This window comes from Carassius auratus, linkage group LG44F (assembly GCF_003368295.1).
Source record: "Carassius auratus strain Wakin linkage group LG44F, ASM336829v1, whole genome shotgun sequence".
Taxonomy (NCBI): Eukaryota; Metazoa; Chordata; class Actinopteri; order Cypriniformes; family Cyprinidae; genus Carassius; species Carassius auratus.
The window spans coordinates 3,525,902-3,539,168 of NC_039298.1; the positions used below are offsets into that span (position 1 = coordinate 3,525,902).

The following is a 13,267-nucleotide window of genomic DNA, read 5'->3' on the forward strand; positions in this document are numbered from 1 at the left end:
TGATCAGGCCTGGAGCTAAACTCTGCAGGACAGGCCCTTCAGGAGCAAAGCTGAAGACATCTGGCCTAGCATCTACTCACTTCAGGATTTCAGATTCAAAAGCAACAGAACTGTGATGCACCTGTCCAATGCTCTGAAACATCTGAGGTGTCTTGGAAAGGGATGTCCAATCCTGCTCTTGGAGGACCACTTTCCTGCAAATTTTACCTGCAACGCACCTGTCTAAACGTTTCTAGTGGTCTTGAAGACCTTGATTAGCTGGTTCGGATGTGTTTAATTAGGACAAGACCTAAACTCTAAAATTCATGCTTGACCTTGCTTAATGCACCAAAACCAGTACTTCATTTTCAGTTCACTTTGATGTTGGGCGGAGAATTGGGAAATAGATGGCAGACAAGGAAATGATATACAGTGATAAATTATGTACGCTTATATAATTAATGAGAATAAATAACTACCACTGTAGATCTAATCTGCTTCTGTAACAACCTTGGAAAGCTACTTAAGGACATGATTCATTCGAGCACAACATAACATCCTATTTACTTCTATTAGGATGCTGCTTATTCAGTTGTTTGATGTATTGAGGTGATACGCAGAGATCCAGACTGCGGTACATGAAAGTTCCACTGCAAGCGCAATAGAGAGAAGTATTTGATCATCAATTGTCACTTTAATGATGCCTGGAGGTCTGTGGAGCTGTATCATGTCTTCATGTCACGGAAATTATTCTGTAGTGCATCAGTTTGGTTATAGATTTAGAGAACAAGAAAAACATAGCGAGTTTGAATCATGTTGACTAGCTGGCTCATCATTACAAACAAAATAAAGGTACCATTGTATCCAATAATGGGATTGTGTTGAAAATCCCTCCTCTAATGGGCAGTAATGAATACATAATAGGCCATAAGCAGTAGCATCAACCACTGAACGCTGTCTGCCGCTCGCCTCTCAAAGTGAGTTTATTCTAGCACAAGATGAGTCAAACTCATTCAGGTTATTGTTTATCTGACCTGCACACATTTCTATCTTAATCGGCCTAAATACATCTTTTTAACATGAGCGACGTTGGAAGCTCGGCTGTGCTGTTGCTTATTATTTTGACAATAATTTGTGATAATTAGGTGCAGGTTTGCTCTATTAGACTCACACTGAATTTAAAGAGTAATTACTCTGACTAAAGTGGCTTACTGTGGCTCAATAGGGTATGCGTTGGGTTTTAGAATAGACGGATACATTTTAGAATAAAGCAGAACTTATTAGTACGAGCGACAAGCTTCACTATTACTGTTGCTCCAAACCCTTAATCCCGCTAATAAGATTTCAACTTCACTACATAACTCATCCTACACTATTTGTGCTGAGAGGACCTCAAATAATACTTTCACATTATCTTCAGTGGATTATGAATTTGGTGGCTGTGGCTGTTAAGTTTGTGAGTGTGACAGACATTGTTTACTCTGAATTTTGACCATATTGAATGGTGGGAAATTGTTGGGCATTACCACCTTTAACAGGCACTTGTAAAGCACTTGTAAAGCAGTGCTGATTGTGACCTGCATATCATACCATATATCATCTGACAGAGATTAATTTCAGTGCTAAACCTCAGTGCCCCACAACCTCGACAGAGGACTGCCGAACACATGTTTTAATGACATGTTAAAATATGGTGGTAAATATGTCACATCTGCCCAGGTGAAAGAGAGGAGAAAGCAACTCGCTGCTGATTTTCAGTTTAAAAGGCAATTTACCGGCAGTTTGGGTTAAAAAGGTCTCGACTCCAATCTAGGTAGATTGATTTGCATAATTGCCACATAAAGCGTCAATTTGCACATGTAAATCTTAATTTGATAATATGTCTCTGTAGAGATAATATGTCACCCTGTGTGTGTGTGTGTGTGTGTATGTGTGTGTGAGAGAGAGAGAGAGAGAGAGAGAGAGAGGGTGACGTATAGGGTTGGAATGGATTCTTAGGCTCTGCTCTAAAACCTAGTCACTTGCCTATGTAGACAGCATTTTAGGTAACATCATAGGCATGGAGACTTACATTATGCAGCACAGAGTGATAAGTGGAAAGGTTTATTTTATTTATTCATTTATCACAATATCTTAACTAAACTTAGAAACATTTAAAAGTAACATTCCAGAATGAACTGGACATTCTGAACATCCAAAATGTTTTCATAATTTAATGGGAACACTGACAAACCTTGAACGACACTGAAATAATGTGTTTCAGCCATTCATTTACACAACAATATCAACTGTGGGATCCTGAAAATGCTATTTTTTCTGTGTAATCTATAAAAACACAAATTTGTGAAAATATTAGCATTGTGCACATGCCTGTTACGTGTTCAGTCTATAGGCATGCTCAAGTTTATTTTCTTTACGAAGTGACATTTATCAACTACTGGCCTAGTGTTATTCTAAAGTATGGACAAGTATTGAGGAGATATGTAGACTGTAGATGGTAAAACAGCCCATGAGTTTTTGGATTGAGCCCTCATATCCAGCTAATGCCTGTCATTCATTTGGAAGTAAATGCCATCAAATGCATTTCTATTTAATTCTGGCTGCCTGTGGGATTTCTAGTCAGATATTCACATAAATCACACACAAGCAATGCGTCAGATATGCCTGATAACTTGTATCCTTTCTCTGTTTTACCCTCAGGAGACCAGGATCAACTGCATTCGGATCGCTCGTAAAGGTAATTCATTCTTTATCTGTATTGTTTACACGCTTTAGGGCATGTATTACTGACAGCACATATACATCAACGCTAACCAAATGTCCCTGCTGCGGATTCATTCAGACTTTGGCAAGAGATGAATGGGTATTTGTTACCTTAATGTGGAACTTTCTCAAAACGCAAGCCGTAGGAGTTGGGCATGATCCATCTAGTATTATAATTCAGATATTACAAAAAAATACCTCAGTCGTGTTTGACATAGTGAGCCAACATAAGAGAAACAGACTGAGAAACAAACAATAGATACACTGGTAAAGCCAAAAAAGTAGTTGGAGGTAAGAAACGAAGAATATCAGCTTATTGATCTGCCTTCTCAAACATTTTAAAGCAGATATGTCCAATCCTGTTCATCATCATCACACTGTCATGCTGCCTCAGAAGCCTGTTTGAAATCAGTTTTATGAGGTTCATTTAAATGCAAACACAGGCTGTGATTTCATCGGTTTATAGTGCAGCAAGACAACAAGTCTGCTACCTAAACTTTCAGATGCAGCCACCATTTGCAGATATCATAGAAATTAAGGGGGACGTTCCATGAGCTCAATGCCACCAGAATTAAGGCACTGCAGTGATCTATCATGAAAATCGAAAGAGCCACAAGATGGTATTTATTGTTTGAGTTACGAAATTACAAAATTTGAAAGCTAACACTTTGTTTCATACCAAAAGTAACCTGCTCTGTTTTGACTGTCATTGTCAGTGTCCTCTTTGCTCTGCAATATATTATTTCACTGCACGGCTACATGATGTGTGGCATGTGAGTGCCATGGCTTGTCGGATGTAGCAAAGGTGGACAGGTCTTTGTGAAGGATCAAGATCCTGGAGATCTAACTACCTGCAGAGTTCAGTACCAGACCTGCTCCAACATACCTGTCTGTAATTATCAAGTGTACCTGAAGATCTTAATAAGCTGCTTCAGGTGTGTTTGATCATGGTTGAGCTGAACTTATGGACTGGAGAGGGCACTTAAGCTGACTCATGGACTGGAGCAGGCCCTGGAGCGGACTCTTTTTTTTTTTTTTACCTTTATTTATATAGTGCTTTAAACAAAATACATTGCATGAAAGCAACTGAACAACATTCATTTGGAAAACAGTGTCTCAATAATGCAAAATGATAGTTAAAGGCAGTTCATCATTGAATTCAGTGATGTCATCTCTGTTCAGTTAAATAGTGTCTGTGCATTTATTTGCAATCAAGTCAATGATATCGCTGTAGATGAAGTGACCCCAACTAAGCAAGCCAGAGGCGACAGCGGCAAGGAACCGAAACTCCATCGGTGACAGAATGGAGAAAAAAACCTTGGGAGAAACCAGGCTCAGTTGGGGGGCCAGTTCTCCTCTGACCAGACGAAACCAGTAGTTCAATTCCAGGCTGCATCAAAGTCAGATTGTGCAGAAGAATCATCTGTTTCCTGTGGTCTTGTCCTGGTGCTCCTCTTTACAGGGGATCTGTATCTGGGGCTCTAGTTGTCCTGGTCTCCGCTGTCTTTCAGGACAGTAGAGGACTCTTGGACTGAAGCGGGCTCTGGAGCGGACTCATGGACTGGAGCAGGTCCTGGAGTGGACTCATGGAATGAAGCTGGCTCTGGAGCAGACTCATGGACAGGAGCAGGCCCTGGAGTGGACTCATGGACTGAAGCGGGCTTTGGAGTGGACTCATGGACTGGAGCAGGCCCTGGAGTGGACTCATGGACTGAAGCGGGCTTTGGAGTGGACTCATGGACTGGAGTGGACTCTGGAGCGGATTCATTGACTGGAGTGGGATCTGATGCCAACTCATGGACTGGAGCGGGCTCTGGTGCCAACTTGTGGATTGGAGTGGGCTCTAGAGCAGACTCGTGGACTCGAGTGGGCTCTGATGCTGACTCATGAACTGGAGCGGGCTCTGGTGCCGACTTGTGGATTGGAGTGGGCTCTGGAGCGGACTCATGGACTGGAGCGGGCTATGGAGCAGACTCGTAGACTGGAGAGGGCACTGGATAGGACTAATGGACTGGAGCCGGCTATGAAGTGGATTCCACCTCCTCAGAAGTGTGTATGGCCCAGACACACAAAATGGCGAACGCCATTACTGGAAGAACCTCTGAGATCACCAAGCTCGAGAGTGTTGAGGCCACCGAGATGCCTGCTGCTCATACATACATCAGCGGTGGGTCCACCACACTGGATGTCAGACTCGACTGCCTGGGCACTCCCCTAAAAAACAAATATTGAATAAAAAAAAAAAAAAAAAATACAAAGTTACAAAATTCAAGCTTTAGTTAAAAGGCTGTTGCTCTGCACTATTAGCAGTTGAGTGAGTCGCTATTTTATGAAAGTATCAGTTACTTAATTATTCTGATAATTAGTTTGCAAGTTGATCTTCATGAAGCAATCATATAACTGAAGTACATGCTGCAAAAAGATTGCGTTGCTATTGCTGAACATATTATATTATCCTGCGATAGCCCAGCAGCAGAATGTCCCTTTACCCTCCTTGTTTTATTCGTCAAATTGTATTATTTAGGTATTAATTTCATCAATGATATTGTAATGAATTTCCCCTACAGCAGATGGCATAATGATGCACTTCCATCCCTGTGATTGTTCAAATGGCAATTTCTGCTTTTGGAAGCACCGCAGGGGCTTAAATTAATCGAGAGTGAGATTTCATGCTGCTCTGCTTGGACATTGACTGCATTTACAGAGAGGGAAAATGGAGACACTGAGACCCACAAAACCGTAGGTGCATGTTCAAAATGGCTGCCAGGTTTATTCTGTGACTTTCTTCCTCAAATTTGCAACCAGTAGACACAGCTGTCATCAGTGGACTCTCAAGTGGCCGAATGTTGGACTGAAATGTCACCAGATCCGGTTTTGTATGTGCAGGCTGTTTCTTTCCAAACTGGACTGAATAAAAAATAACCGTTGCTCTTGGCAAACATGTTTGGAACACGAAGTTCAACTCGGTTATTTCTCAGAGTGGGCAAACTTTCTAAAATGTGTTGATTTTAAGACACTAGATCGTCAGCACTGCATGTTCTAGCCTGTAATCATTTTAGAGCTAAAATGGTTTTAATTTTGGCTAAATATGTGCTGTTTTCAAGGAACAGGAAGCCCATATGGCATACAAAATATTTAAGAAAGGAGACAAAGTTGGATGTAAAAGGTGGGTTTTGAAAATTCTAATGTCTGTCCAATATGCTCAGTTTTGGAAGCTTGACCTCTGATAATCTAACCAGAAATGAGCACCTGTGCATCGCTGACCTGACCCCAATTTGCCCAAGACCCGATCTGCTCTGACTCCAAGCGCACCCCGGGTTAAGCTTCTTCCCCTGTGGCTCGTTCATGTGCTGCTCCCTCCAAATGCTGTGATAACTCCAGCAGATGAATATGCCGCCGTGCGTTGGCATCATCCCCTAGCCTCTGTTCTAATCTTCTCATTCTCATCTGCTGCTTGAGATAATGCACTGTGCTGGAGTATTAGGGCTTTGACTGGGCAAATTATATCTCAATATTTTCCCGATTTGGACAATGACTAAAATATATATTTTAATTCAAATGTATTTGCTTAGAGACTGTGTTTTTTATTATATAAAAATTGCATTTATTGTATATATGTAAAGAAAGAGAGAGAGCAGAAGGAACCTGTATCTTTTCTTCGAGAACAACCTTGTACATAGCTTGATTCATCTGTACTTCACAAAGATGAATGTTCCTGATTCCAGCCTTGCTGAAGCCCCCCCAGATCATCACCGATCCTTAACCAAATGTAACAGTGGGTGGCTTGAAGGCCTCTCCAGGTCTCCGTCTAAACATTATATGATCAGGTGCTGGGCAAAGCTGAAAACTAAACTCATCAGAGAAGATGACCTTACTCCAGTCCTCTACGGTCCAATCCTTATGCTCTTTTACAAACCTCAGCCTGGCTCTTCTTTGCTTTTCAATGTTTTTTTTATTTTTTTATTAGCTTTGCCCCCAGGAGCATCTTTTTCGAACTGTCCTCGGCGAGCACTTCACCCCAGCTGCCGTTTGCCATTCTTTCTGTAGGTCACTTGTCATCCTGCAGTTGTTAAGTGAGATTGGAATGAGTTGGCTGAGTTGTTTTCACTCTCTGCTGCTCTGTAGCTTTGTTGTCTCCTGTGCCTGCTGCTTGACCTTGTTCTTATGAACCGCTGTCTTTGAAATTTTAATGGTGGGAGCAACATGATGCTCACTGTATCCCTCTGCCAATTCCAGTTTCTTTTGAGATAGTTCTAGCGCTGTTTTTGCTGGTCCTATTGCAAGAGAATAGTGATGAGCACAGTAGTTGTTTTTATACATTTCTTCGTTTAATAAGATTTGGTTGACGAGATCACCTGATCAGTACTTCATTAAGCAGAAAGAGGTGGAATGGCTGCCATACATGAAGAGGTGCTGATACAAAACATTAAACTTTTTGTGATTATGCCAACATAATATTAAATAGATTTAGTTTTGATATTTCACACAGCCCTAATTAACATCATTATGCTGCAATAATATTTGAGTAGATTCTTTTTTGTATATAATTTTACTGTACTACTGATATTAAGCTGAATGATATGAAGCCATTTGTCTTTCTCTCATTATCATTCATTCATTTGCTGTTTGACTTTCCACTCTCAGAGGCCTGTAAGGACCATAAGCGAGCTCTGGAGGTATCCCAGCATGCCGAGGACATGGGGCTGATCCTGGGGGCCTGTGCCGGGGGGCTGGTTGTTCTCATCCTTCTGCTGGGAGCCATCGTGGTTATTGTCAAGAAAGGGTGAGCATGTGTGCACTCAGATCCAATTAAAATCAAATCCAATGCTAGGTGTTCTTCACAGCATCACATCAGACCAGCAGCAGCAGTGCCATCCAGACACAGTAATGAACAAGCACACAAGATGCTTTAACACATCCTCAAAGGTTCAACTGATTAAATTAGAGCTGGCTCCCAACTCACAGCTGAGATATTGCTCAGACATGACAAAGTCTATGGCTTTAGGAACAGCAAGGACAGGTACAGTAAATACTTGCATTATTCACTATTATTCTGTGGCTCTCTGGAATACTTCATCGTGATTGGTCAATCTGCAGTTGCGTAATAAACACTATAATGTACAGTCAGCCTGCCATTACTGCAAAATAAAGGCCTTCGGTTTCACATGAATGACCTCCACACTGTGCTGGGGTTTATTTTGCTGTAATGACTGGCTGAATGCGTGGAAATGTGATTTTCCTGGGCTGTAATTTAATGACTCATGTTGTATGTGGAATACAGCTTCTGGCTGGTTTACTCTCTGAGAGAAGATAATAAGTATTTTCTTGAATACAGGCATGGCTGGACTTTCCATTGGACTTAATTGGGCTGCAGTCCATGGACCCTGCCTTTGCCCATTTACGTTTTTTTAATTCGTACAGTTTTGCCAGTCAGAAATTATTAGCCACATTTCCACTGCCAGCCGGGTCTAACAGCTTCCAACTATGACTTATCGAGGCCAATATCAAACGGCATTAACTGGTATTTATGATTAATTCACATAGAAGAATTAAAACACGTATTGAATCGCTACAGTGACAATTATTCTGTCATCACATGGCTACTTTAGACTTTAGCCTCTAAAGAGAACACATTTAGGAAGATAATGATACATTATCATATGTTCACGACTCATTTCTTTACAAAGGATGATTCTATATTATAATACATAATGTTCCACTAAGTTGTGCGATCTGAAGAGTTCTGAGTGCTTACTAGCTGGGTTTCCATCACCCAGCTCGTGTATGCACATTTTGAAGTATCGCATCAGAATCGAGTGATGGGAATGCTACATTTAGAATGAAAATGCCTTAATTTGCACACACACACACACACACAAAAATAATAATTCATAATTTACGTTCGGTTGAGGTGGTTTTTGACTTTTGTGAAAAAGGGTAAATGTGAATAATTGGAGATGGAAATGTATTTTGCAAGTAAATTTCTCCAAGCGCTTCAAAGTAATGTGACTTTGCGCTATGGAAGACTAAATCCTGACTGACCAGTAGGCCAATCTTGTTCCACAGCATCTGAAATGTTGTTATATGGTCATTCGGAAATGCCTGAGCAAAGTCTGTCATCAAAGTATTTCTGTATAATTGTCTCCCAGAACTGTTAAACAACTGCGTTCCCAAACAGCAGCATCCACCTCCGAGAGCAATAACCACATTCAGTGCGCTTCATCTGCTCTTTCTGAGGTGCAAGGAATTTATTATATAGGAAAATAGTCAATAGCTTCTTCTTCCTTTCTTAGTGATGTACAGTATAATGCCAGTTTATCAGGAAGTGACCTTTTATTTTTCTTTCTTTTTGATTAATTGGATGGAAACAGTGCTTGTTTGCGAATGGTTTGTTCGATTTCCAAATTTTGCGCATAAGTACAATTTTCAACTTTGGATGGAAACCTGGCTACTGCCATCACACATAGCTATTGTAAAAAAAAATAAAAAAAAAATAAGCCATTTAATGAGTTTCTGTTTTTATAACGTATGCCTATTATATAGGAGTTAGCCTATCACAGAAACAAGAGTCCTATTTTTTCAAATATCTGCACGATCACAAATGTACAATAAACAACAATTTACTGATTAACGTTCAGACACAAAGTTAATTTTGCTCCATCAAAAAGAAAGCAGAACAAACAGCAGAACCACTGCATCTCAGAGCAACAAAGTGTTTAGTTCCACAGTGTTACACGGAGCAATAAATGATTCAATCAGGCTATGAGTTCAGTCATTTGTGAAGTTAAACAAATTAGCATTTTAAACAAATCTGTTAATATAAGTATTTAACTTTCACATTAAAACAGTTTCTTGCTGCTACCTACTGGTATTGTAGTTTCATATTTTAAAAAGTCGCTTATTTATTTTTGCAATCATTTCATATTTCTACATTAACATTTTAAATTTAAATGAAAAAAAAAAAATAATAATAAAAAACTGGTTTTGATTGTAACTTGTGGGCAGTGTTTTGAGCATCACTACATTAGTGTTACTATTGTGTCTTTAGGACATCGTAATGTATGAAAACAAAAATTACAATTACTTCATACCTTTAACTAATATGAAACTCAGAACTAGTAAACAAATGTTAATTCCGATTCATATAAACCTACTACATTATATTACAAAGCAAATGATTTAAGAGAGAGTTGTAGTAAAGGCATGTAGTGAGACCAGCCAGGAACCAATTCATCCGTGTCATAAACTGGCATGCAGCTAAGGACAGATGATTACCTCGGCATACAGTACGAGTATTTAACATGGTAACTTGCCTGATAACTTGTAGTTTAAACACTAAAGCACGATTCTAGAAAAAGTAAAAGGTCATTGGATCTATTCCCAGATATGCATGCATGAAATTCTTGAATTCAGTTTTGAATTAAAGTATTTGCCAAATATAAATGTAATGAAGTCTGCCTAACCTACATGTTTTCTGTCTCTCTTCATGCTCTTCAGAAGAAACATCTATTCATATCCTTACTACCCGTAAGTAATTTTCTCATGGTTCCATTATTTGTTTTTCCCATCGACCTCTGTTGTTTAGTGTTGATTTGTTGCATATTAGCCAATTAAGCCGATTATATTTTACCTTCCTCTCAATTGCGTTGTTACTTTCTCTGTTACTTTCCTATCTGTATCTCCAATGTTTTTTATAGTGTTGTTATGGTAATGCATGTGGCTTGAGGAGGTGTGTTATTGATTTTTTATTACATTGGAGGAGTGACCATTATCACATCTAGAAATCAAGATGATCATGAATTTTGACCAGTCAGCAACCACCCTAACAAAAGCATGGTAACATGCTATGATCACCATATAGAACCTCTTCTCTTATTAACCCTCTTCACCCGTTGCTATGTATTATCTCTTTCTTCATTTGTTCTCTTTCATACTCTGCAGCAGGAAGAAGGTGAACATTAATAAAGCGGTGATGACGTATCGTCAGGAGAAGACACGTAAGCTTGGGTCACTGGACTGCAGTTCAACAGAGCACAGTACACTGCAACAGGACGATCGCATGGCGCACACCTTCATGGACTCACATAACTGCACTGCTAAAAGTGAGTACACTAACACACACAGCGGAAAGAGTTGCTCCTCACACTTCTTACAAAGGGTAGGTGGAAATGACCAAAATATTCACAAAATGAGTATATAGTACCCGGTTAAGGTTATTCTGTTATTCTGAATGAATTAATGAATTAAATATTTCAATTAATAAATATTTGTCACATTTCCTGCTGCCAACAGGTGGCGCTATGATTATAACTGATATTGGCATGTAAATGTCTTCAGGCCAGGAGTCTTACAAAACATGCAAAGTTTCGGGCAGGTCAGACTTTGCATGTTTTAAATATATATATATATATATATATATATATTGATCTAGGATTTGTTTAAAAAAATTAGTTTTGTTATGTGACATTTTAATTTTGCAAAGAAAAGTGCAGCATTTTGTCTGAGAAAGAAGAAAAGGACACATTTTCAGTTCTGATTTTGTAAAAAAAATAAAAAAAAACCTTAAGAAGATCATATCATGAAATCAGTATCATGAATCATATTACATTGTGAACTGAGTAAGCTAAGCAGCACCCGTACACTGTTGAACAACAAAGTTTCAAGATGACAGCGATGATGGCGGCCTCTGTGGCGTGCTCTGCAGTTGTTTTTATGTTTTTGTTAGATTGTCCTGTCTTTAGTTATATCCCTGCAATCAGTTTCACCATGACGAGACGAGTTGCTGGACATTTGGCACTACACATCACCCAATATTTCACCATTTCTCAACTATTCAGAGGTTTTGCTGGACATAGTAGTTAGGCGGAGCAGCGGCTCTGATCAGTTGCTTCAAGACGTACAGACGGGAAGAAAACCAGCACACTCGTGAAGCTCAGGAAGCACGGATTTCAAAAGCCATTGACTAGCATACATGTGGCAAACCCTTGCTCTCTACCCAACAAAACGCTTGAAGTCCTTCTGGTCTCCCGGACAAATAAGGATTTCTCACACTCTGCTGCTCTGTGTTTCATGGAAACCTGGCTGAATGATGCTCCGTCTGCCGAGCTTTCTGCTGTTCAGAGCACCACGCAGCGATGCAGAATCAACAGGGAAATTGTGCGGCAGCGGGACATGCATTTGCATCAACAAAAATTGGTTGTACAGATGTTAAAGTGTTAAAGAAGATGTGCTGTCCCGATCTAGAAGTGCTTTTCACTAACTCTAAGCCATACTATTCACGACGGGAGCTTTGCTTGTTCATTATCGTGAATGTTTACATTCCTCCGCAAGCAAACGTGAGCTCACCTTTACAACAACTTACTGATCAGATCACAGACAGAACAAAAACTCATGGACTCTGTTTTAATCATTCTTGGGGACATTAATAAAGCAAATCTCTCCAATGAACTGTCAGATTACAGACAGCACATCACATGTCCCACCAGAGACACTAATATATTGGATCACTGTTACACAGCAATACAAAATGCATATCACTCTGTTCCACGGGCAGCTTTAGAACACTCCGATTAATGTTTAGTTCTTCTTATACCGACCTCCAGAAACAGAAATCAGAAAAATCTGTAAAAAGATTTAAAAAAAAAAAAGCTAAACCTGTAAAAAGATGAACTAATGAAGAAAAGCAGGATTTCTAAGCTTGTTTTGACCTCACTGATTGTGGAGTGTTTGTGAAGCTGCTGCCACCGATCTGGACGAGCTCACAGAGACTGTAACATCTTATACCATTTTCTGTGAAGACAAGAACTCATCTAATTTGCCACAATGACAAACCATAGTTCACTGGCAAACTCAGACAACTCTGTCAGGTCGAAGAAGATGCTCACAGGAAGGGGGACAAAGTCTTGTATAAACAGAACAAATACTCACTGGAAAAGGAGATCAGAGTGCCAAAGAGGAATTATTCTGAAAAACTAAGGACTCAGTTCGCAACTCAGCTTCAGTGTGTGGAAAGGTCTGAAAGAGATCACCAACTACAAGACAACATCCCAGAGCACTGTGGAGAATCAACAACTGGCAGATGATCTGAATGAGTTTTACTGCAGATTTGATGAAAAAAAACACCCCACACCCACCCTGAACACCTCTCCACAAAGCCATCCAGACCTCCTGCAACCCCCCTCTCCTCCACACCTGCATCTTGGATTAGTGAAGAAGATGTGCGACAGGTCTTCCCGGAAGCAGAAAAGGAATAAAAGCACCAGGCCCAGATTGTGTTACACCAGCCTGTCTGAAATCCTGTGCTGACCAGCTGGCCCCCATCTTCACACAGATCTTCAACAGATCGCTGGAGCTGTGCGAAGTCCACTCATGCTTCAAACACTCCCACATAATCCCCATCCCAAAGAAATCCGAATTGCAGAACTAAATGACTACAGGCCTGTGGCTCTAACATCTATGAAAAACTGGTGTTGGCCCACCTGAAGTACATTACTGGACACTTACTGGACCCCCTACAGTTTCCCTA

General features: G+C 40.1%; 1 protein-coding gene across 5 annotated transcripts in view; it reads left to right on the forward strand.

Moving 5' to 3' along the window:
• The window catches only part of ptprua (protein tyrosine phosphatase receptor type Ua), a 235,975-nt gene that overhangs the window by 175,591 nt on the left and 47,117 nt on the right, over positions 1-13,267 (forward strand). For all 5 annotated transcript variants that reach the window (XM_026241054.1, XM_026241057.1, XM_026241053.1 and 2 more), the window contains exons 13-16: positions 2,680-2,716; positions 7,387-7,525; positions 10,240-10,269; positions 10,684-10,844. In XM_026241054.1, coding sequence (XP_026096839.1) covers positions 2,680-2,716; positions 7,387-7,525; positions 10,240-10,269; positions 10,684-10,844 — 367 coding nt within the window. The remainder of the gene's footprint in view (positions 1-2,679; positions 2,717-7,386; positions 7,526-10,239; positions 10,270-10,683; positions 10,845-13,267) is intronic.